Below are 26688 nucleotides of genomic sequence, written 5' to 3' on the forward strand. Positions count from 1 at the left end.
AGGCTGTTAGCATCAATGTAGTGAGGGTAGGTCACAGAGTTCTGAGGCCAAAATTAAACACAAGAAACAAACTAGAGTTATCACCTCTTCTTGTTTGCCTCCACAAACCCTCAAGTCACAGTTACAGTTTACATCCATGTCTGTCCAGACTCATGTGTAGCCATGACAGTAGACTGTGCCTCAAGTATGGATGCTGCTGCAAAGAAACTACAGATCCTAAAACATGGATGCTTCACACACATCTCCCCCCCCGCAGCAAAGATCAATACAGTCGGCACAGTTTCAAGGTGGACACCCAAGATTAGAGTCACCAACTCAGTGTCTGACCAAATGTCCTCCTGTCTGTTCCTGAGATATAACACTGAGTACTGGCCACAAAAGTGTCTGTACAAGGGCTGTCAGAATAACTTGTTAATTTCAACTAATTAATCACAGGAAAAATAACACGTTACAGAAATTAATGCTGATTAATCACGTTCCGTGGTGCCCTTTGACCCGATGCGTCACTGACGAGATGATGCTGCTCGGCTCCGTGAATCAAACATTTACATTTAAAACACGCCCAGATGGAACTGTTGATAGGAGCACTGTTCTCTGCAGGTTCTGCAGGAAGGAATTTTCATACCATCGGAGAACTTCAAGCCTGAACTATCACCTCAACACAAAGCATTTAGCAGCGAACCCGAGCTAAGGTCCGAGCTAACACAGCCTCTGATGCTAGCGCTAGCAGTTAGCCTCGTCAAGTCACACTCAACCAGGTGTTCAGACTGAGTCAGTCTACCTGTGACCGACTAACTGACTCCCTTACGGAATGGACTGCAGACCAGTTTGGGTGGTTGAGGACAGGGGGACAACTGTTTCCAACATCCAGCAGCTTTACGACACATCTGACAATATTCATTTAAATTGAAATTTTTTAAATACTGTCAAAGCAAAAATGGATTATTACAGAGTAGTTGTGCACACATCCAATCCTGCTTTAGGTCAGGTGCTGGATAATAGGGGTCCATGCAGAAAGAATGGTCTTCCTCAGGCAACTTGAAGTTGCCTGAGGAAGACCATTTGGGTTGAAACGTTGCTTTTTTAGTCATTAAAAACTTACTGGGAGCTTTAATTCAGTGTGTGGATTTTCTTCTTCTTTCCACACTGACAATTGACCAGCAATTCTAATCAGTTCATTCTTGAGTCCAAGTGGACGTTTGTGCCAAATTTGAAGAAATTCCCTCAAGGCTTTCCTGAGATACTGTATTCATGAGAATGAGACAGACCAAAGGTCACACTGAACCTGACCTTTGACCACCAAAATCTAATCGGTTCATCGTTGAATCCAGGTGGACGTTTGTGCCAAATTTTAAAAAATCCCCTCTGTCCTTTCTTGAGATGTCTCATTCACAAGAATAGGATGGACGGACAGATGACCTGAAAACATCATGCCTCCAGCCACGGCTTATTGCTGGTGTGAAGGCAAAAAAACAAGTTTCAAACCCACAGGGCACTTCTTCCATTGTGTGCAGACGATTTAAGGGTGCTGGATGATCCATGAAAAGGGCATGAAAAAAGATTGTTCCTGTATGTGTTCCCATATTGTATTAAAGGGTTTCTGCAGCAATGTTGTATTAAACTTCCATTCAGCCAGTGGACTCACAAGAGATGGACTTTAACAAAAGAAAGGTCAAATTGAAGCATCAGAGGCAGTAACACCCTGAAGGCAGAGGACACACTGTCGAGGCTCAAGCTAACGTTAGCTACATAAACATAAACTTGAAGCTGCAGCAGCTTTGGTTCTGATTAGCAGACGGCTAAACTATGAGCAACATTTTCTCTCCATCTCTAAATTGCTTCAGTGATGCTGACACAAGATTTATTTGGTTTAGTGTCAAACTCTTGTTGATAGTCTGTCCTCTTTTTGTGGGTTGCTTTGCAGTGTAGGCAGTTGTTGCTAATGCTGGAAGAGCAACTTTCTCTGCAGGATTCTCCTCCACTTAGGGCCCGTCCCAATACCCCCCCTTAGCCCTACCCCTACATTTGTGTGTTCCCGCGAAGGGTATTGGTGTCCCAATTCCTTTTTGCGTGTAGGGGTAGGGGGCATAACGAGGAGTAGTGGGTATGAAACTAGCCCTTCGGAGCGAGGGATTTCAGATGCAGACAACTTTATTAATCCTACCAGGGGCAATTGGTTTGAATGGGGAAGAAAAGTTCATACATAGCTAACGTTACCGTCGTCAGGTTGCTTGTTAGCTAGCTAGCTAGCTCGCACTATCTGGCGTCTGTCATCTGTCCTGTTCTGCGAAATTGTCGGACTTTTCACATTAGGATAACACGCCAGCTAGCATAACTATGCTGCCTCGTACTGTTAGCTGGTTAGCTAGCTAGCAGAAGTCCCCCGTCGTCTGTCGTTCATCAAACGAAGCATGATGAATAATGCAAACGCGATTGGAAGGATGAACTCAACTGGAGACTCCATTGTAGATGCTGGTTGGAAATGTAGATGACTCGCAGCTTCCTGTTTAAAATAGTTACGTATGCGTGAACGTAACCGACGCGGTGACATAGTGAGTGGTGTCCCAATTCCTAGGGAAAGATTTCAACCCCTACCCCTTGTTGCTTCATTTAGAGGGCTAAGGGGTAGTGGGCAAGGGGGGGGTATTGGGATTGGGCCTTAATAAACTTTGATTGAAGGGACGTGCATCTGCATTTGCAGGATAGGAACTTCCTCTTTCTGAAATGGCCAGTGATCGGCCAAAGTCTCCCATCATGAGCCAGATTTTCTAACCCCTGAAACAGAGGCATGAGGACGTGAAGAAGTCTAGTGTTCTCTCTGACCACTTGAATTACAATATGCTCAAAGTTTATTATGGGATTTTTATCCAATGATGCCAACGTTAAAATGCCTACTGCAGCTTTAAAGTTGACGGACAGTCCCCCAGTCAGCGGCCACAGCAACCTGAATCCAGCCAGCGCAAACCCCAGCTGCAGGGGACCGGACAGCCCTGAGTCCCAACCAGGTACACATGGCACTGCTTCTGGCCACCAGCCCGCTACTGCTGCCTGCTCTCCTCCAAGTGAAGCAGTCCACAGCGGTGGGGAGCAAGGCAGAGAGACTGTGGAGTGGCTAGCAGCTAATTTTTAGAGAGAGCTCTACAATGAAATAAGATTAAATAAATCAATGTATGGGAAACACTGGGTTACTGTATGAAGCGCGTGCATAAAAAGAAAATGGTTCACATCAAACTGAAGTCAACAAAAGTCAAGCAGCAGGCCTCATTCACATCATTTCATTTTAATAGATCTCTATCATATACATACAGTACAATATGCTCAAGACAGATTTTATGGCACATCCATTTTTGTTGTACATTTTGCAGTCGCTGGTATTGCTGTGAGGCTACAGTAAAGTGACCGTTTGAATCTGTTACGTAGGTAGATACAGCAGGTGGATTGACCTCAGTGGGTAAGAATAAGGTTGCTACAGCAAAACACATGCACTGTCAGTTATATATTCCACTAGGGGTGGGTCACACATCCAGTTACACAGACCGATACTTGAAGGGGCACTGTTGTTATGTTCTATTCAAACCCCTTTGTTGTTTTTGTCTTGGAATACGCTACAACAGTGGCTACCGTGATCCTGGAGAGCTACTGGATGTACATAGTTCAGGTTCCACCCAGACGTCATTCGCTTTGAATTTAAAGAGCTGCCGTTACTTGTGTATTAATTTAGTTTCATTCCAGAGTTCTTGTCCTGTCGTCAAACACAGTTCTCTCTGGGTTCAACCAAAACCGTGGACATCCAGTAGGCGTGACGAATAACGGTGTATAAGGATCTAGTATTCAGGTTTCTACTGCAATACAACTTTACCGTCAATACTACAGGTACAGAGTACTGCTAGGAGGTTATTCACATATGTACAAACTCTGCCGAGACTTGACAAGTGAGTGTGCCTTTTCTTTCTGAGTCTGCAGAGCACGTTCGAGATAGAAAAATAAAACAGTGATAGACTACAAAATACTGTGTGCCACCATCATACTCAAGTGCTGCGGTCCGTTTTCACCCTGATCTTCGTCCTCGTTTGAATGAAAACACACGCGTATAACTTAACTCTTTCAGTCAGAGTAAAAAAAGGATAAAACAATTTTCTCCAAAAAGAACTTTTTAAAAAAGAATGGCTTTAAAAAAACAGCATCAAGTACAACAAAAGACGACATGTAACATGAGAATAAAACTCATCCACTTTCCCTTTTATGAGCTTATCAGAGTGATATAAGTGTGCGTGTGGATGTGCACAAAATGTGTACATACAGTGTGTATATATAGGTGTGTAAGAGCGGGGATATGAGCACCTCCTGTGTTTGTCTCTCCATACTTAATGTCTCTTATTCAAACACACCAGCAGGTTAAAATGTCCCTTTAGTGTCCTGTTTAATCTGCTGAAAGTGCTTCACATACTTGGCATGGCACCCAGTCTCCTCCGCGGAGACATTTTGCGTCTCTAAATGTGCAAAGTAGGCATTTGGACTTTCTCCCAGTGATCCACCGTAAGTGTTAAATAAACGGAAACTGCATAAAATGCAAAACTAACAAACTCATGAGCCAGTGGTGGCTGAAACCGAAGCAGGATGATGAGGGGATGTACTGTGGAGGAGTGTGGAGGTGCAGCGCTCTAGATGACCTGGCAGCAGCTGTGTGGGGTGGGCGTGCAGAGCAGACCCTCCTTGGGGCTGCGGTGGATGTTGACGGACAGAGTCTTGTCGTTGAGAGGCAGCTGCAGCACGCGGTTCTTCATATTCCTGTGGTTCTCCCGGGCCAGGTCCAGCTCTCCCAGCCTCAGTGTGCCCGTGCATGGTCCATCCAGCAGCGGGTCCGCCAGCGCGTCTCCCAGCGGGGGCTGGTGGTGGTACAAGTTCCCCCTGGGTGAGGGGCCGCCCAAGAGCGAGACCTTATCCAGGCTGCCGGTGGAGCCGCCCATGCACATCCTCCACATGGGGCGGTCCTGGTTGTCCGCCGCAACAACACCACCGCTACCGTTGCCCCCTCCCCCTCCTCCCCCTGTCAGGGTGTGGAACTGAGAGCTCAGGCACAGGCTCATCAGCTTTAGGCTTTCCACCAGGCCGCTGGCAGCTTTGGCTGTTCCCTTGCCTTGGCCTGAACCCGATCCAGGACTGGCACAGTTGGAGGGGCTGCCCTGCCCTGACCCCCTTTTCTCCCTCTCCTCCTTCCCCCCTGCTCTCTCGTCCCCTTGTCCGCACACACTTGCCGTATCTGGTTTGTGGTGACTTTCTGTCTCTTCGTCACTCGTCTCTGAGCTCGGGGTGAAAGCGGCAACCGGTGCTGATACACCAACAGTTTCCGGCGATGATATGAGCGTTGGCGGTGACGGTATTCTAGAGTTCAGATTGAGGCTCAGGCTGGGTTTGGGTGGGCCGAATCCATGCAGCTCCCTCCTCTCCTCCTCTTCCTCATCCTCTTTATCCTCCTCGTGGATCTGGTTAAGAACTGGAGCACTCATGCGGGACGTCAGCCGGTTAGCAGAAGACATAGACGACGAGGAGGCTTTGCAGCGAAGCACCACCTGAGCAGGTAGCGCTGAAGGGGAACATTTGTCTTCCTCCCCTTCTTCCTCCTCATCCTCCTCCACACTGAAGAGGCTGGGACTGCGAGGTTTGCAGGGGCCCACCGAGGTCAGAGAGCCCAGCCTGAGGGGGTTGGAGTGGGGCTTCACCAGAGGCCTGAGCCCCCTCTCCTGGTTCTGTCGCGCAGGCTGCTGCTGGTTGTCCTGCCGCTGGCTGAGGTCCAGCAGGGCGGTTTTGGGCCTGGGGCCTTTGTGGAGGCTCTCAGCACTGCGGGCAGGTGACTGTGGCCCCCCGGGGTGGGAGATAGTCGGGCCCCCCAAGCCATCACTGACATCCTGGTGAACGTCCACTCTGGTGGGCCAGGACTGCCTGTAATTGTTAAACACACACAGAACAGGGTTTAGTGGGTTATATATTAACACATCCAAAAACATTCTTAAAGGAACAGTTCACCCCAAAATCAAAGTGTGAGTTGCAGAGTGTTGGAGATATCAGCCGTAGAGATGTCTGCCTTCTCTTCAATATACTAGAACCAGACGACACTTGATTTGTGGTGCTCAAAGCGGCAAAAAAATACATTTATAAAGCTCAACATCAGTGTCTCTTTCCAGAAATCATGACCTGGTTACTCAAGATAATCCACAGAGCTTGTTGTGAGCAGTTTCATGTAGGAACTATTTTCTTTCTGCTGAACAACACCCGCCAACTGTGTCACTGCACAGAAGGAAGAGTGCATCTACTCATGGAAGAACTGCTCATGACAGTGTAAGGTGTGAACACGTGATTTATTGCTGTATGGATCCTACGCACTGTTTTATAAATGAGACCTCTGGAGTGACACCTAGCCTAGCTTAGCTGCACCTGAGCAAGAACACTTAGTGAAGACGTTTATATTTCATGACGTTTGAGTGATTTAATTTAAGATCACTCCCACAAGTAACTTCATATTACCAGAATGGTCATGTTGCACTTTTATTCATGCTGAGGATGGATGTAAAAGCTGAAATTTTGACCAACAAATCTACATGATGCAAACACACTTAGCCGGTTCAGACAGTCGACACAACAGTGACTGCTCGGCTATTTATAGGTTACAGACAAACAGTACTTGGTATTTGAGGTGTGAGCCAGAAAGAGGGGCAGCATGGTTAGCGCTGCAGACCTCAGACGAGGACGTGAATATCTTATAACTATATTTTAGTACATACTGTTCCTCGGCTATCTTGTTAGCTTTTAGCTTCAGTCTCTATTCTGTGCAAGACTGTGACTTCAGTGCATGTCAGCCTGTTTTTATAGATATTCTCACATATTCCAGGATCTGTTTGCTCCTTTATTTGGAGATATTTTTGGTGGCACATCTCTGATAATGCTGCTGATCTGCAACCTGTCTTCTGTTCTCAGTGTGTCCTTCATACTCTGCTGAACAAAAGGCTCCATCTGCTGTCAAACTTGTCTTTCGGAGGCTGACAGTCCGCAACACTGCAGAGGCAGCACTCTGTCCATCTTGAAGAATGTGTGTGTGTTTCTATGTGTGTGTATGTGACTGTGTGTGTACCTGAACTGGGCCTTGCTGGGGCTGGGCGATCGCGTCTGGCTGTGCTGCTCCTTCTCTTGCCTCTCCCTCAGCATCCTCTCAGCCAGCAGGAAGTATGTAGCTGTGATGTGGTTGTACTGATTTGACTCCAGAGCCCTAAGAGGACGGGGACAGAATTCAATTTGAATTCCAAAACACACACACACACACGCACACACAAGTACACGCGCACTGTATCAACAAGCAGATCAGCATCAAACCCTGACTGTGAGTCAACAGGAAGTGACGGGGGGTGGAGATTTAATTTGACATGGCAACAGCTCAGGATTGACTGCCAGCTGCTTGTTAATGGCAATTAAAGCTGTTGATGACACTCAATTAGGCTCCAGTTGGACCAGCCAACCGTGGCAAATTTTTTGGAGATTACACAGGAAAGAATAGCTGCATGTTCATTTATGTGTGTGAGACAGAGGGGCACGTACTCAGTGATGGCGTCTCGGTCTGCGATGCCCCCCAGCACCATGCGCTGGATGATGGAGCCGTGCTCCTCCTCCGACAGGCTGCGATGGGACACCAGAGGGGTGGACAGCTTCGTGGCCGGGGAGGGGTCGACACCTTGGAGCCACTCGTGGGCCCCGATCTCATCTAAGGTCGCTCGTTTCTTGGGGTCCCTCTGCAGCATGTGGGCGATGAGGCTGGAGGGAGTCACAGAGGGGATCAGTGTTATAGAGGGACGACAGAAACATCAGGTGTGTTTGGATACACGTTAATATTTCCAATAATGATGTTCATGGCATTCAGAAAGGTTTTAAACAAACCACCAGGTTAACTTATCTGGAAGAGAAACTGAAGGCAAATGGTAAAATTAAACCCAAACTATCTGCCATGAACGTCCATCACAGTTTGCAGACTGGCTCAACAAGTACCTCGTAAAAACTGGGTTACAGGCACCGGTAAAAATGAACTACATGCAGGTGGGCGGCGGGTGAGAACAAGAAAAAGTCAGTGACACCAGTGTAACCTTTGACCCAGTGGTCACATTGGTCACCGACGTGGAGGACTCCAGCCATGAAACTGTGCAGCCCGAGGATGAGGTGGCAGCCTACATGGAGTTCAAGACACCCAAGGAGGATCCTTTGGAGGTTTGATGGTGGTGGAAGGAGCATGCTAACATGTTTCCTAACCTGGCAGTGATTGAATGTGTTCGACGTCCAATTCAAGAACGGAGAACCAGCTTCATGTGAGGGACCGGAGGGTACGGCTTAGATGGCTTGACAAGTAATGGGTCCAAAATGGACCCGTGCAGGACTCTGGACTGGCTGTGGTTCAACTTTGTCCCACTGTACTTGCCATAGTTGTAAGCAAACGTTGGGCTATTACCAACATTTCCACGTGCTCACGTTTTCTGCAACTCAGCGACCAATAAAATCTTGCCAACTAATGACCTTTCTGGTCGACTAACTATTGGTCAATGATCAGGAGGCAGCCCTGCTAATATTCTCAGTATTGTCTCTTCCTGGTTTTAAAGCCTGCGTCACAGTTAACTGATGTTATTTTCAGAACTTACCAGACTGTTCTCACTGTTCTATTTTTCACCTCCTCCCACTGAGTCACTGTACCCACATTACTGATGGTTATTTAACAAAAATCTCATTGAGTAAATATTTAGTGAAAGCACTCATAGTAAACCCGACCATATCAAGGTAAAAATATTTGATCCTCTCCGTGTCGCCCAGACCTGCTCTGCAGCTGATATCAAAGAGCTCTGTTATCAGTATTTGCCTTTAAACAAACACTAATCCTGAGATAATCCTGTAAACAAGACATCCACCGTCACCAGGTTTTACAGTCGAGAAAAGATCAATGGAGCTACACTAACACTGGATATATCACTCTCACAGCATAGGAAGAACTGCTGTTACATTCAGGCCACATGTATGAGCAGCAGACAACACATGAATCAGGACGTGTGCAAATATTTCAGATGCTTTGTGCATGTATCTGATGAAGTCATGTGCAAGAACAATGTTTTCAAAGCTACAGCCAGTCAGAATGTACCCAGCACCTACTCTGCCCCGCTCTGCTCCGAGGCGTCCTCAAACTCTCACCATGTTAAAAATAGAGGGCCGATTTTAAAGGGTGCATTAGATACACTTAACGCGGCGCTGCATCTGCGGCGGAGCAGCTGACTGCAGCACAGAGTGAAAGCAGGACAACGAGGAGCAGCAGAGGAGGAGAGGCCGCTCCTCTCTCTTTTCTTCACACATCTATAAACATGAAATATGCAGCACCTGCAGAGTACTCTGTCCATCTGTGTGGGGATGTGCGCGTGCGCGTTACTCACTCTCTGCATGCATTGGAGATGTGTGGCGGCACCGTGTATTTACAGTCCATGATCATTGTGAGCGTCTCGCTGTCGTTAGCCTCCTGGAAGGGGGGCTGACCGCAGACCAGCATGAAGAGGATCACCCCCAGACTCCAGATATCTGCAGAGACACAGAGACAGCACAGCCCAGTCAGACCAGAGCTCCCAGTGTGGACATCATGTGATAATAAGTGGGATTATTTTGAGGGAAAATGGTCTCAGAGACAAACAAAATAAAGATGGCAGAGCTACAAAGTGAAGCACATATGTCCTCTCTGCTTAGTGACCTAGATATGAAAGAACAAGAGCTGTCTCCCCCCCACAGTTTAAATGAAGCGTGAATCATATTCGATCAGAGCCATTTCCATAAATATGTGCTGGCTTAGGACACATCTGTCTAACCAAGGATGAGGCTCCGCACTGCTGCCTGCCGCTGGCGTCATGCTCACACACACACTCACGCGAGCATGCACTCCAACACAAACACACAGTCCTGGGAAAGTGGGTTAACATGTTCATCCCTCAAAGCTTCATACAAATGCTAATTTCATGGAACTCTTCTCTTGGTCCGATTATCCGTTCTAAAAGAGCAACTTCTTGCTGCGGGCGTTCGCCGGCGCCCTGGTCAGCAGGACGGTCCACTGACACACATTCTGCAGTCACATACTGACTGCGAGCACCGTGACAGTGACATAAAAGCATACAGTGCAGTGACCTCTTTTTCACCACGACTCTGGAAAATGATTTTCATATGCAGCGTGATGTGAGGGGATGCAGTTGGTAAATAAAGCAGCAGTTAGAGCATTTCCTCTTCTGTGTGAGCGGCATGCGTGTCAGCAAATATCAGCTGATCTTCCTTCATTTTTAAAGCTGTGTTAATTGATTTTTTTGGCCACTCAGGGGCAGCGGAACAAGCTGTAAACACAACACTGACGCATCAGCCCATAAACTACACACACACACCCAGCAGACGCAGCAGCAAAGGCGTTTATTTGAGGTCGTGTTTCTGACCAGATAGTCGCTAATTCTGTTTGTCTGCTGTTTGACTTCCTGCTGAGGCTGGAGGGTTGACGAGGGCAGCGAGAGGGAGAGCCAACCTAAACAGTAAAGCTGCACACATGATCAAAACAATGAGCTGAAAGAGAGGAAGGCTCCTGAAACTCTGCACCGATACCAACGTTTGAGATGACGATTTGTGCGTTAGATGACAGCAATGTTTTTTTAAATTTTAGTTTAGTTTTTTATTTTGTTTTGGTTGTTATGTTTTCTCTGTTTAGTGCCAGGGAAACAAAGAAATCTTCATTTAAAGAACAAAGAAATAAACAACTGATCTCATGGTGACCTCTATCTCACCTGAGGCCTGTACTACGAAGCAGGATTTGGAGTTATCGAGGTAACTTCAGGGTTAACTCTGGAAACTTCAGCAGCAGAAACAGTCCGGTGTTACTTTAAAGTCTTCATGTGACACATTCAGAGGAGTTTCATCATCATCACACTAAACAGCAAAGAATACTCTGTACTAATGTCACACACAGCTCAGTGATACCTGCACGTCAGTTAAGTCTCTGATGAAGGTTCATTTTTGGATGGTGTTTTAAATGTTTCTACATTTTCCGTTTTAAGATGACAGAGTTTCATTTCCATCCCACGCCACTGTCATTTTACTGTCTCACAGTCACAGACACTTTCGTTTCCGTTTCATCTCATCTGATTTGAAGCAGCCTCCTTCATTCATGGTTCTGATGATGTCACTCGTAATTAACACCTCCGCCTCTTTTACATGAACATACTCGTGGCTGATAGGAAACCCAGAGTTGACTGAACTAGTTGATAAGCAGCTTTGTAGCAGCGGTTATCCAGACGGCCAGTGTGACGGGTTAGTGAAGCCAGATAATGAGAAGATGTCCTGAGTAAGGTGAACTGGCTTTGTAGAACAGGGCTCTGGTGGACTGTTCCTCTCATGCAAGCTGAGTCCTTTGCAGCGGCCCGAGTTTGATTCTGACCTGTGGCCCTTTGCTGCGTGTCATTCCTCTCTCTCCCCCCTTTCATGTCAGTCTTCAGCTGTTCTTTCATGAAAGGAAAAAGGCCCCAAAATAACCTAGTAAAAAATAGTAACTGAACTGTTGTAAAATCATTCATCCCCTCACTCACCCACACTCACTCTTCAACTGAGCACAAGTTCAATCATACTATGAATCTATGAACCATCCAGACCTCTCAGGTCCTCTGGGACAGGTCGGCTTTATGTGTCCCCAGAGTCCAGACGAAGCGTGGGAAAGTTTAGTTTAGTTTTTATGCTCCACATATGAGGAACAAACTCTGAGAAAACTGCAGGTCTCAGTTCTTTTAAATAAAGGCTGAAGACGTTTCTCTTTGCCGCTGCCTTTTATTAAATCAAATATTAATTCATTTCTTACACGGTAACTTTAATTCTTGTATTTTATACGTGTCTCAGTATTTTTTTTAGCTTGTTTTATTTCATTGTCTTTTTATTTGCATTTAAACGTCCTTTTATAATGTTCTTCTTTTGCACTATGTTTGGATGCTTTTGATGTTTTATGTCGAGCTCTGTGAATTACTGTTCTGCTGAAATGAGTCTTGCCACACACATTTATGCAACAACCTTTAAAGTAACATTAAATAACATTCCTCTGACTGCTGAGACGGCCTTTTTACTCAATATAAAATATTGTAATTCCATCTCATCAAACAAACAGCTGCATTTATTCAAGTCTCTCATCAAACACGACATTTCAGGGGCACCTAGCAGCTCAGTGAGCAGAGCAGGCGTCAAATGTACAAAGGCGATGTCCTTACTGCAGTGGTCGTGGGTTTGATTCCAGCCTGTGGCCCTTTGCTGCACGTCATTCCCTCTCTCTTCCCCTTTAACGCTTAATACTGTCTTGTTTAATAAAAATAATCTTACAAAAACACTACATTTTACAGGATAAGATCAGCACACAGCACGGTAAAGTTATAACCTACCTTCACCCAGTAGCTATTTTTACTGAATAGATATTTTTACTGTCATCGTATTTGCTAACAGGCCGATGTGGGACGTTTTCCTCTTAAAGACTTTCTGTTGATGGCCGCGCAGGCTGCACAGGCCTTGCTCTGAATATTAAAACCAACCAGAAATGTAAAACACTTCCTGTGAAGCAATGACTCTTTCTCCGCAGACAGAGCAGCAGAGGTTTCAATGACTTCCTGAACAAACCCTGTGCTCATGTAACCTGCACCAGTTTCATATATTAAAGATTTACTCTGCAAAAAAAAGGAGGTAAACAGAGTAAAGTGGGCGGGTTTATCCTCCCCGGTGTCACGTCTTCATATCCCTGCAGCCTGCCAGGATATGCTCAAGATTTCAATCTGGTAAAGTAAATGTGCCAGTTTACTGTGGGAGGAGAGTATTTATTGCTGTGAGGCTGTGAAGGAGCGTCTCTCAGTGCTGATGGAGGGAGCACACGCTGCTGCAGTCCCCACCACCACCATCTTACCCCTAGCCAACGTATCCTAGCAACCGTGACCCTGCTCCCTCATTACTTGCGTCAGCGGTCCGCCAAACTTCCTTCCTCGATAACTTTATTTATAAACCAGATGGCTGACACATCTCTGGATAACACCATCCGCGTCACTGCACATTAGCATCACTTGAGCTAACGACGGCGGCTATTTACTGGTGACAGCTGGGAGTGTAAACATCTCTTTATGCTACATTTTAACACCAATTGCTTCCCTGAGATAACCGACAACAGTTCCTTGTGGCTCGACACCGTTAACCCCTGAGGCTGAGTTCAGCATCCTGTCCTGCTGATCATTACACAACCTCTTTTCTACTAAATCCTCCCACTTGTGCACGTTCATTATGCACCGTTATGCTCTAAATTATGCATGCGCCCAGGATATGTTCTTTGTAATTGCTATTAGGTAAGTTCTTTTTTTTTTTTTTTTTTGAAGTGCAGCTTGTGCTTCTTGGAGAGGAAGCAGGGATCTATATTTAACTTTCCATTTACTGGAGACAAAAAGGCGAGAGCCCACACGCTGCATAACATCAAAAGGCAAAAGGAGGCAGGCATCTTTTCATAGCACTTATTAGTCCATCATGAATGTGCACAAACAAGCCTGTGATTTGCTCCTAATGTTCTGCATCAGAACAGCATTCACATGTTATTTTAACCTCAGTGTTTCACACTTTGGGAACTGGATTTTTCACACGTGTAATTGTTGTTTGCAGCTCTCGTCCTGATACCAAAGCATGTGATAATTTTCTGCTGGTAAAAGCACTCGACACCTTGGATTCATAAATAACTTCTCTCTGCTTCTTTAGCTCCTCCTAATTGGTCCCTCCTGTTGGACTGGTGCAAACATCCCTCCGACTCTATTTTGGTTTACTTTTCATCTCAAATTATTTTCAGCACTTCCATAAAAGAGCAACAAACTCCAAACAGGTCCGACCTGCGAGAGCCGAGCGAGGACAGCCTCTTTATCTCTGCAACAAACTGGGCTCGCCGCCACCTGGCACGCCACCAGCTAAACTCAGCGGCCTGCTGACTGTCGGCAGGTAACTTGGCAGCAATGTAATCCCGGGCCAGGTTACATCCAAGCCCCCAAAGTTGGGACTTCTGGCCTCCATTCAGCCTGCTCCACATCAAACCGCACGGCTGATAGAATCACACGATACTACATCCTGGCTGGGTGGATAATCCCCGCAATCAAAACATCATCATCTCACATGAATGAACAACAGTGCACAGGCAGCATGAACATTCCAGAGGACAGAACACACACACACACACACACACACATGTACGCACATGTACTGAACATGTCCACAAACATCTGAGTTGCCATCTGGGTCAAGTGCTCAGACAGGCTTTCACAGGACGGCTGACCTCACACACAGCGACTCACACCATCATCCAAACACACACATGCAGTCAAATTACTGTTATTACTCCACTTTCAATATTTGGGAGCGGCTCATCTGCCGGCCCACAAACACACTGAGACACACAGCGAAGGCAGACAGAAGAAAATAGCCACTGTGAATCCACTCAGTCAGAAAAATAGAAACTGCTTCTCTCCTGCTCTGACGCAGAGGCCTCTGGGTAGACACAAGGACGACTGATGCTTTTTCTCGCTCTGTCTCTTTCCCTCATGTTTCCCTCCATCCTTTTTTTCCCAGAGCTTCTTTTCCTCCCGAATCTGCACGCCTCTATTTCATTTCTTTTCCATTACATTCTGATTGAATATCTAAGCTGTGGCTCAGCAAGGATTGGTGCCACTATCGATGGGAGAGACAGAGGGGTGGCGGCGGCGGCAGGCGGTGGTGGTGCCGAGGCTGCTCCAGAGTGCTGAGGAAACCAATTTCAGCCTGATCTGATATCAGATTTTATTATACACAGAAAGGCCATGACTGTCAATGAATGTAAAGGCAGACTGAAATAAACTGCAGGTGTACGACTGCAGTTATTTGGGTTAACTTATAGTCTAATTTCCAAACTGCCTGGTTTTGTTACCACCGGATGAACTTTGAGCAGTTCTCCTTCTATCAGCCGGCTGATAGAGTTGCCGTCTGCATCCAAACTGCTGTAGGTCGTACAGTACGGTCAAAGTGCATTCAGAGCTATCAGTAGGTCATATCTGCACAGTGAGTGAGCGTGGCAGCATCAGTAAACCAGGCTGATATACAGTAGAGGACAGTGTGCACCATGTCCCACTGCTGGGAACACACACTGGACTACGGACAGAGACGTCAAAGTGAAAGCTGTATAATTATCTAACTCTGCTGAATCACCATAGATATCTGCGTAGACTTACCCACAGCAGGAGCGTCGTACTCGTCCCCCAGCAGAATCTCAGGAGCGGAGTACGCCAGTGAGCCGCAGGACGTGTTGAGTTTCTTCCCGGGCTGGAAGCGGTTGCTGAAGCCGAAGTCGGTGAGCTTCACGACGCCCTGCTTCTCGAAGAACACCACGTTCTCCGGCTTCAGGTCCCTGTGCACCACGTGCAGCCGGTGACAGTAGGAGATGGCGTGGACGATTTGGGCAAAGTAACACTTGGCCACCTTGGAGAGGAGAGACGGGAGGGGTAGCAAGAAATAGGAAGAAGGAGAAGATATATTTTAGAAATCCTGAGTTTTTCACTCTGTTGTCACACACACACACAGAGGCCTGAAATACACACACATGCACAAACAGGACCTACACATGCATTAGATGGAGGGATGTCAGAGGGAGGGGGCTGCTCATGGACAAGGCGCTCTGAGCAGTTGGGGGGTTCGGTGCCTTGCTCATGGCGGTGCCGGGCAGTGCAGAGGAGGCGACCTGGCACCTCTATACTGTAGCTCCCAGTCCACACTCCATATTTGGTCCAGACGGGGACTTGAGCCGGTGACCTTCTGGTTCCCAACCCAAGTCCCTATGAACTGATCTACTGCCGCCCCAAGTATCTGAGTATAATAATGATGTCAGTTTGTCACAACAGGACAGCTGCTCACACACACTCACATCTAACTGTAATTTAGATTCTCTGATCCATGATTGAATGCGTTCAACTTGTTGGACAAACAGAGAACATAGTGCTAACCAACTGCTAACATTAGCAACACGTTAATAGACACTGTAAAGCAGCAGTTCAGCATTTTGGGAAAACGCAAATGTGCTTTCTTGCTAAGAGACAAAAAGATCAGGACCAGGCCACGTCAGCGCCCCGTTTTAATGCTGAGCTACACTGACCATCGACCACCTTCTAACTCTGGCTCCATAAGGAACAGACAGAAATGAGAGTGGTGTCAATGCTCTCATCTAACTCTGTAAGAAAGGAATTAAGCGTACTTTAATGTGTGTGCTAACATGTTATCTCCCTTTAAGGTGGAAAATTTCCAGGGTTGCTACTCATTTGCCATCATACCTCTCAAGTAGGGATGCACGATGTTGGATTTTTTGCTGATATCTGATATGAAACAACTCAATGGACCGAAAACCAATACTGATATATCCACTTTTGTCCCCACCTAATCTTAGTGATCATCAAGTCTCTCCTGTAGCGGAATTACAATCCAAGCTCTTTCAAGTTCTTGATTTCTTTTTTTTAATGCAAGCACTTGCACGTATTTAACTTTCAAGTACTTTCTAGCCCCCTGGCGACCCTGTAATTCTGCACAGTATGACATGAAAACCAACTTTATATTTCGGAAAATGAACTTTAACCTGCTTTTTGTCGTCTTCACCGAGCACCAGTGAGGGAACATCACGAGCCAATAATCTGTCACTGCTGCAGAGTTTGAGAACGTCTCTTTTTTCCCTGCTTCACTTTCAATGTCACACAGAAACCTCCTGGTGTCTGGAATTTATTCACTGTAAAGAATCGGTATGCGCGATGCATTGGTGAGCGTCTAACTACCTTTGAAGTGTCCTTCACAGTGTTCTCACAAAGTAGTCTCGACTCAAATAAAGAAAAGATCTGCGTCCACGTTCTGCTCCCCAGAGACTTACAGTGGTCCTCATCCATTCGCAGGAGAATTAATATTAATACGAGACTTTATTGATCTCTTTTTTTGCTTTATGTTGAGCAACTCCTGGAGACGGTTCAGAGTCTCTGAGTCAAAGACACTGCTGCAGTCTGTACAGAGTGAGAGTCAAGGTCCGATCAGCCCGACGGCCACAGTCCCACTCACCTCTTCAGTGAGGCCTCCGTCGTGCTTCATGATGCAGTCGTACATGTCTCCTCCGTCTCCCAGCTCCAGGATGAGGTAGAGCTTGGTGGCCGTGTCGATGACCTCATAGAGGCGCACCACGTTGGGGTGCTGCACCATCTTCATGCATCGCACCTCCTGGAAAAGGTGCCCCCGCGCCACCGGGTCCAGCTTAGTCTTATCTATCACCTTCACTGCCACCTGGAAGAGCAAACAATGAGAGGAACCACAGTGATGAACACATCTGTCCCAGTTTGCAACCATCAGCAGCAGCTTAGCATACTGTGGAGGTTACTGAGGCTGCTGGACTCAAGCAGCTAATCTCTGATGTGTGGTGTCGATACTAAAGAGACACTGTGGTGATTATCAAATGAGGACATCAGCAGTGTTTAGTGTTTAGTGTTTGGTGTTGTCAGGTGGGAAATGCCTCTAGAAACAACATTAAGACCATCATGTGATGCTAAAATAACCACAAACGCCAAGATCAACACAAAACCTTATCAAGTCAATCCACTCATCCGACCACGAGACATTACTCAGATCTCTACACACGTTACTCATCACCCATCTTTGGTATGCAGGTCTGTGAGGGCGAGGCTGAAATCCATTCACAGCTCTTAAAATACCAGGAAATTCAATCACAGGCATCAAAGCACGGCACCTGCACGTTCAGGCACGCACAACAAGCGTACCTTTTCCCCAGTGAATACGTGCCGGGCCAGTTTCACCACAGCAAAGTGTCCACGGCCCAGCGTCTTGTCCAGGTCGTACAGCCCGGCGATCTTCCCATCGTGGTGGCGTTTAAGCCCCGCCATGGCTGCTGGTGGGCGGCGGGAGAGGCTGCCTTCTGTTGCCTGCTGGTCTCCAGTCAGTTCTCCATCTCCTCCTCTGTGGGGTGAAGCCAGGTGAATTGTGTGGCGGTGGTTCAGTTGATTCTCGACCTGCTGCAGGTCTGTGGAGGCAGCTTCAGGGATCTGAGGGTCAGATCTCACACTGGATTGTGACGGGAAATATTCACACAGCTCGTTCCTGCTGCTGCTCCGCTCAGTTCAACCCCATCTTCTCACGATCTGAGGGTGAAATGGTGAAACAAGAGAGACAGGGAATTAAAATTCACCCATTCATACCGACGGTGTAAGAATTCAATGAATCTCTATAGTAAACTGAGTCACAGCTGAACCCTGAGTCATGAACCTGTCTGATAAACCGTCATCAAGGCCACATTCTCTGCATATTCGTGCCTCATTAAACAATCACATTAGTTATAACAGTGGAATCAAACTCTACAGTCATGCTAACAGCATGCTAACCATGTTCATGATCTCAGTTTGGTCTGTTGGCATGCAAACAGTTGGTAATTAGCGTGAAACAAAAGAACAGTTAAGGCTGATGGGAATAAGGGGAGGGGATAAAAACCGATACAGCAGAGTATCACGATATTTTGCGAGGTGATATTGTATCGATACATGGACGCCAAGTATTGATCTTTTATTATAGACATTCATTTTTGCAAGTACACATTTTAATACAACTCTTGATGCTAGAATAATAAAATCAGTTGCTTTTTCGGGCCACTAGATGGTGCTGATGTTTTTTTTCCTGTTGAGATCAGCAAAGTTCATCCAAACAAAGATGGACGCTTGGATATGACATGTGTGATTTACAGCAGTGTCATATGAGAATTAAATACTCTGTAATACTATGAACATGAGGGCTCACCTCACATGCTACCATCCAGAGACAGCGTTAGCCGCTGATGGTCAAGCTAACGCTAAACCCGTTCCGCTAAAAAAAATCAACCAACACTGGACACACTGAGCTCGACACAACAACCATCAGAAAATAACTCAGTCCATCACTGACTTCCTGTTCAAAGATCTGCGTCCATACAACTTTCTGAAATGAAAGTTATCTGGATGATATTACAGGTAACAGAAAATAATAATTGTTATCTGGTGCGACATAAATCAGTTTGGACGTTAATCAGGCAGCTGTGTCAGCTACTTACAGAAACCTGCAACCTTTAACTTCAACTTCCATGTATGTCAATTCATATTAAATAAATACATTTGCAGAAAATCAACATTATATATGTTTATATATCACAGGATTTGACTCTACAGTGCACCAGAGAGTGTAAAGGGTGCTTTAAACATATTTTAAGAGAGACTTATTAACCTTTTACTCAGTGCTTAATTTGAGCCGGAACGTACTGGAATGCACCAGGATCTTTTCAGAAAAGGCCCTGGTGCTCAGAAAAGGCCCTGGTGCGTTCCAGAACTAATTTGCATGGGTCTAGAACTTTTCACATCTAAAAAAACTACATACAGTATTGGCTGATGTCACTAGTGTTGCAGGGTTACATACAGTATTGGCTGATGTCACTAGTGTTGCAGGGTGGAGTACCGTAGTACTACGGTGCCTCAGGTACCACTACTGTGGGATAAGTTCAAAGTCCAATCGCAAGAGGGTGAGTGTCCATGCGCCGTCCAATAACGGCGCGCGCTGGCCACCTGGCACTCAACATGCTGCTGCAGTAGTTTGTTTTCCAGACATGTGAGTATCTTTGAGCAGTGAAAGTTATTATTTATTTCTTTTTACTTGTCAGCAGTGATTTGTTTTCCACAGAGCTCTACGTGTGAGCATTTTACTCGCATTTGCGACAGCAAAAGAAATCATTCAGCACGCTGTGTGAGTACAGATTTCAACCAGCAGCAGAAACAAAAGGCGAATCCTGCTGGTTGTGGGTTGAACGGGGGTCACAGACAGGAATACGGCGGTCAAATAGCCTACGGCGGCTCTGCGGCGCAAGATCGGCTTACCGGCAACAGAGAAGTCCGACTCCAGGTCCAGTNTGGTATCGTACCGTGGGTCCCAATTTTGGTACCGTGACAACACTAGATGTCACAACCATTCCATTCGGAGTTGCGCAGTGAGGCGGCTCGGGTGTCGCAGTGTTCCCCCACTTTTGGGAGTGGGGGAACACTGCTCTCTCAGAGGCCCAAAGTGTTCCCCCTACTTCTAATTTTACAAATTAAGCACTGCTTTTACTGCTGTCTGGCGTCAATCAGGGTTTGATTGTATAACAGCCTGTCTGATAACATATCAAAATAAAATTGCTTGTTGTCCCTGATGACACTGGCTAACTGCCAGTTTTGGGACAGGATCCAAAGTATAATAATCATTGGAAGTCATATTTTTGTTATATATAAGTGTATTGTTGGCAGCGCTCATATAAAAAAGCCTTTGGCAGAGATTTCAGGACTTTTTGTAGCTTGTTTGCATTTAACCATGAGGTGCTGATGACACTTATCTGCTGTGACATTTTATGAATATAATGTCTAATAAATGTGGTTTTATTTTTAAGGCGTTGGCTTATTTTTAGGGCTCTGGACATCAAAGCTACACGTCATATCGTTGGCCCATTTCCTGTTGGATTGTTTGTGGCTGACAGGAAGTAAACAGGGACCAACGCTGCGGCCATGGCAACAGAATAACAATGAAAAGGTCCAAACCATTGAAATTTCTATAGTCAAAACACTGAGCCAAACTACAGTAAGTGACACAGCTTTGATAATGAGAAAATACAACAAAGAATGAGTACGATTTGAGCTTCAGCTAACCATTAATATTATTACTGATTAATCCATTGATTTTTTTCATTAGTAAATAAATTGTTGTCTATGAAATGTCCAAAAAAAGTAAAACTTCTTTGAACCTAAGGGAGAAAACACCAAGCTGTTGGTGAAGACGTGGAGAGGCAGAAGCCAACTATACCCACATACTCTGTTCATGTCTGGTTTTACAGCAGTATTGGACAACACGTTTCAGTGCTCACTAATTTTGGTGCCTGAGCAATTATTACTTGACCAAACACCACAGTTACTCTCAACAAAATGATCTCTAAGAGCAGCTGCACTTAAACAGAAAACTAAAAAAATGGATGAAACCGGAGGCGCCACAACTGAGCAAATGGAAAAAACAGTTAAGGACATCTAAAACATGGAGATTATAAATCACAGCGTTACAAATCTGGCGATAGTATTTGATGTAAGATGGAAGAGAATATAGAAAACGGGGGTTATTCAAAAGTAATAAGGCCGGGGGAAATGAGGGGAGAAGGGAGGAAAGACAAGACGGGAAAAAGAGAAGAAAGAAACCAAAACAAGTTTTATTTCCTATTTTTTTTAAAAGCATTTTAGTTATTTAATTTACTTTACTCCTCTTTATTAATTGCAGTAAACCTATGTATCTATGAATTATTTCATTTTCCATTTTATTATTATTTTGTCTGTTTTTTTTTTGCTTGTATTTAATATTTGAGATGTTTGGATCGTGGGGTCGGAGAGACGTACAGTAGCTACTGTAAAGATTAACACTTTCTTTTTCTTTGTTTCTATGGTAAGTAGCGTAAAGTTGAGTAAAAGACAATAATAATGATAAAAAATAAACCCAAGGTGATGTCTTCAAAGGTTTTACAGTCCAAAACCCAAAAATATTCAATTAACAAAAATATCAAACTTAGAAGGGCCGAGAAATCTTCACAATTGAGAACCAGCAAATATTTATATTATTTTTATCTTGATTAATTTACTTACATTTATTATTATATATTTAATTAATTACAATTAAATACGTATAAAATATATAATTAAATATATAATATCTTAAAAATATAATTAAATATATAATATATATTATTTAATTATAATTTATTATTATATAATTATTATTTATTTTCTGACAACCTACTCATTAGTTATTCTGACTATTTTTTCAGCTCTAGTTGTATATTGCATCATTGGCCTGTGGTTCTCTGCTTCATTTAGAATTACTTCATAATTAATGTTATGTCGTGTCATGTTTTCCCCTCAGGGACGACAGAACTCTAATTTTCTCGACAAATTCTCGTCACATACCAACAAACTGCGTCTGACCCTTCACTCTGTTCACCAGAAGCTTCTGTCGTCATGCAGTGTGTTGCTTCACAGGCCTGATTATGAAACAACGCCTGCAGGGGAGGCATGGCATTCCACTTCCAGGAATCTACCTGCGTGCCAAGAGCGCGGAGGCGGCAAAAAAAAACAAACAAACACACAATGTACAGGCGAAGAACATTCCTGGGAGGTTACCCTCGCCTGGGTGTGTCCCCCTCACCTGGATTCACAGACACAACTGGAAACCAAATAACCGTCGCCAGGGGAACACGCCTATCAGCAGGACTCGATGCAGGAAGCAGAAAGAATAAAAGTGTCTCTACCCAGCAGCAGTCTGTGGTTGCTCAGAATGAAACTTTGAAAGCCTAAAAAGCTCTTTGGGGTTTTTGTGTGATCCTCAGATGGAGGTTTGTACCTGTGAGGAGAGAGTGAGTCATTTCTCTTTTAATAGGAGGCTGACATCTCTGTGTGTCTCTCCTCTGTGTCTCTGTCTCAGACACAGGACTGATCTCGACTCCGCTCAACTCCTCGCCTGACACTGACAACATGGAGGTGTTGATGTTTCAATACGCCATGAAAGGAGACACACGCGTAACACACTTGTGCACACACACACACACACACACACACACACACACACACACACACACACAGCTGAAAGGGCAGGTTAGGTGAGATCAACGTGGTGATCTGGTGTGTCGGCAGGATCTTCAGCCCTAAATCTGGACCTCTTACTTACCTTCAGAGCCGTGTGTAATCACTTGATTGGTTTAAAGCTGCGACGGTGAAAGAACAAGTCGTGGAGATGCACCTGATGTGAGGACGTAGCCAAGCCTTCATCTGGTCTCACATGTCAACATGCGTTACAGTAGAGTGCCAATCGAACATCCTGTGAGGCTGGTTGTGTAACTGTTCAAGGTGCTAGCAGTGTATTGATTGGAGTGTGCACACACACACACACACGAGGTCAAGGACCTGTTGTAAGAGCCGCTCCACCCTCACAGCCTCTGAGAGTCATGATATGAACTGGAGCTTATCAAGTCTCTGCTTCACTGGAATCAGGTTCTTAGTCCATGTGATTAAAACAAAAATGTGCTGCAGACACTCAGGGTATTATACGAGCTGCAGACACACTGCAGGTGGTGATAAATTAAGGATCCAACACTTCAGGTGTGAAGAAGATTTAACAGCCGCAAGTCGCCAATTAAACCAGTTATACTAGTTATTAACCGTTCAACCAAAGTCTGACAGATTTTATTATCATAAAGAGTGAAGATGAGGAAAGTCTCTTAACACTAATAATCTCATGACCCCTCAGAATATACGTACAACTTCCTGATACCCAGGTTGGGAGCTGCTGCTACTAGAGTACAGTACAACTACTGGTATTTAGGACACTTTTTGGTAGATTATTAAAAATACGATCCCAGAATGGATGCACAGAGTTATCTCGCCTTTCAGTCAGCAGTAACAGCGCCGAAATGAGGTCTGTACACGGGACAACACGGCAAATAAACACTGTATAATGACCATCAATTTTCATACCACGGTCTCGTATCACTGTGACCCCACAGGAGATGTTTCCTGATAATGTGACACTGTGAACAACTAATCTGCTTTGACATCATCAGCAGCAGAGCTAGTTAACGTTAGCTGATAACAGAAGTTGCACTGAGTTACATTATGATGCGTTCAAGCTCTATTCTGTAACAATAACTACTGGGTGAAGTTATAAGGTTACCACAGTACCTGTAAAATTAAGGTTTTGATGAGAATCTTGAATAAATTCAGCTGTTTGAAGGAGAAATGTGTTGATGTTTTCACAGCAATATGAAACAGATCTTAGAGATTATATAAAGCAGTGTCATGTGTGTCTTAGCCGGTCCTTAAACGTGTAGTTGCGGTTTTGTGTCTTTATGGTTCATTTCTAGTATCAACATCCTTTTTAGCTTTGCTTTTTTTGTGTTTCATATTGCGAAGCTTTACATTTTTATTCTGTATTTTTGTTCTGTGTTGTCTGTCTGTAACTTTAGGTTGCTGCCGGTCTCGGCCAGGACACTCTGGAAAAAGAGGTTTTAATTTCAAGACGTTTTTTTCTGGTTAAATTGAAAATAAAAATAATAATAAAAAAGATGGAATTATGATATTTTATGTATCGTAAACAGGCTTTTCTATGTAGTAATTAATTCTCCGTTATGATATTTTATACTTAGTAAAAAGGCTTTCTAAGCAGTAATTTAAAAAAAAATCATCAAGTAAAATAAGGTTAATAATATAAGAGGAATTTTAACTAACGTTAATTAAAGGATGATCGGGACGCCATCGGGACGAAAGGACGCAGTAAACTCATTGTGAACAACTAATCTGCTTTGACATAATCAGGAGGAGAGCTAGTTAACGTTAGCTGTTAACACAAGTTGCACTGAGCTACATTATGATGCGTTCAAGCTCTATTCTGTAAAAATAGCTACTGGGTGAAGGTAAGTAATACGGTTACCACACATCAAGTGAAATCAGGTTAAGGCACTATGGATGTGTCAGGAGAGAGGGGTTGTAACGGTGTGAGATTTTCACGGTACGATAACCGTCTCAGAACAGTATCACGTTTTTTTTATAAGATTATTATTATTATCAGTCAGAATGAGTGAAAACAAATGTTTTATTACTATAATTAAAGCTTGAAACCATTTTTTCAAATGAATGTTTGTGTAAAAAGTCTCCTTTTTGTAAATAACTAAAATATAGTTACAATACCGTAAATAATCAAATAAACACGTATGATAATCCACGGTATATCGTAATACCGTATATCGCTGTGACCCCACTTTAACAACACTGTGACCTTCTGACATGATGCTTGTGATGAAGCTGAGCTGACTCTGAGTCCTTCATCCCTGCACCGGTGCTGCAGCCCATATGGGACCCTCCACCTCCTCCTCCACCTCCTCCTCCTCCTCCACCTCCACCTCCTCCACCTCCTCTGCTGTCAACATGCCTGCTGGCCGCATCCACAACAACATGACCGGCGCAGAGCAGCCTGCGCCAACAGCACGCGGACACGGGCAGCGTGCGGAGCTGCGCATTAAGGAGCAGTCCGCTCGTGAAGCCCCACGGAGCCCCACGGAGCCCCGCGGAGCTCGGTTAACTTGACACCTCTCAGTCCACGGGGCCCACTCACACTCTCACACACACACACACACACCGTCAGCAGTCCTACTCACCACACAGGAATCTGAAGCAGCGTCTCTCTGGTCCCGTTAAAGCTCCGGGACTGTGCGGGGCTCCGGTACCGAGGCGGTGAGCTGCGGGCTCGGGTCCTCCGGTGGTCGGTTAACAGTCGGTACAGACGGACAGACGACCGGCTAACGATTAATCCACTGAGTCCCTGCGTGAGTCTGTCACAGTGTCAACTCAGCCTCCTCCTTCTCTCCCTCCGTGGATCCGTCAGCTGCGTCAAACACTCACAGCCAGCAGACTAACACCGGAAGTCCCGCTTTCAAAATAAAAGACACATCATTCATGAGTGATTCCTGAAGAGTTTTACTGTGAAATAAATCTGGTTTAGGTTCGTTTTGAGCTTTGAAATTTACATTTTATTCAGATATTTACACCGTATTTACATTTGTATTTATTTAGATTTTCTCCCTTTGTGCTTTTTATATTTTACAGCATTCCTTATTTTACACAGTTTTTACTTGTTATTTTCAAGCAACTTCTAAAAAATAAATAAATGAAAAAAATTAACTGCATCTGCATTGCTATCTGTACATATATTTATCTTTAATTGCATTTATATTTGGAATAATAATAACAATAATAATAATAATAATGATGCATTTTATTTCGATATTTACACCCCGACATTTGCATTTGTATTTATTTAGATATTCTCCCTCTGTGATTTTTATATTTTATATTTTACAGCATTCCTTATTTTACACAGTTTCACAGTTTTTACTTTTTATTTTTAAGCACATTTTAATAACACAAATACAAAAAATCCTGCATCTGCATTGCTATCTGTACATATATTCATCTTTAATTGCATTTATATTCAGGATGAGCAAGTACACCATTATCTGTATCTGTGTCTGTATCTGTTCAACAGACTAAATTATCTGTATCTGGACTAAAATCAAAAGTGGGTTGGGCCTAATCAGAAATTCATATTTTAAGCCTGAACTTTAAATGGATCAATCAGGGTGCAAATTGGACACTCTCTCTGCACAATGCTTTTATTTTGAAGGATGACCGGCCCGTTTTCCGGTGTCGTTATTTCTGAATGACAGCTCTGTCATCACTGCGCATCCGGACCATTCATCTCTGACGTCAGAACTACGTTGAGGGCAAAGCGTGTTTATCAGGCCTCATGATAATAACACGGAATATAACATAGTGTATTCACCTGGTGTGTGTCCACGCGGACATCTTGACTCAGACATTAAACTCTGCAGCTGAGAGACAAAGCTGGTGTTTAATAAATGTGTCTCAGGAAACAAGAACAATGGCTGATTATTATTATTACACTTCCTGCCTCTCAGAGAGTCTCCGTCACCACTCCCCCATCCTCCGGCACATTCCTCGG

General features: G+C 44.7%; 1 protein-coding gene and 1 long non-coding RNA gene across 3 annotated transcripts in view; one reads left to right on the forward strand and one right to left on the reverse strand.

Annotated features, from left to right (window-relative positions):
* Positions 1-3264: 3264 nt before the first annotated feature.
* LOC126384392 (SNF-related serine/threonine-protein kinase-like) lies at positions 3265-25556 on the reverse strand. Its single transcript, XM_050035446.1, has 8 exons — positions 25325-25556; positions 17859-18236; positions 17149-17367; positions 15291-15537; positions 9450-9591; positions 7588-7800; positions 7127-7261; positions 3265-5940 (listed from the first exon to the last, which is right to left on the reverse strand). Exons 2-8 carry the CDS (start codon positions 17979-17981, stop codon positions 4662-4664), a joined length of 2358 nt encoding a protein of 785 aa, XP_049891403.1. The 5' UTR covers positions 17982-18236; positions 25325-25556; the 3' UTR covers positions 3265-4661.
* Positions 7807-26688, forward strand: part of LOC126384516 (uncharacterized) — a 632363-nt gene continuing 613481 nt past the window's right edge. For both annotated transcript variants that reach the window (XR_007569301.1, XR_007569300.1), the window contains exon 1: positions 7807-8199. This is a non-coding gene — a long non-coding RNA (uncharacterized LOC126384516). The remainder of the gene's footprint in view (positions 8200-26688) is intronic.

The sequence above is a fragment of the Epinephelus moara genome, chromosome 22, assembly GCF_006386435.1.
Source record: "Epinephelus moara isolate mb chromosome 22, YSFRI_EMoa_1.0, whole genome shotgun sequence".
Lineage (NCBI taxonomy): Eukaryota > Metazoa > Chordata > Actinopteri > Perciformes > Serranidae > Epinephelus > Epinephelus moara.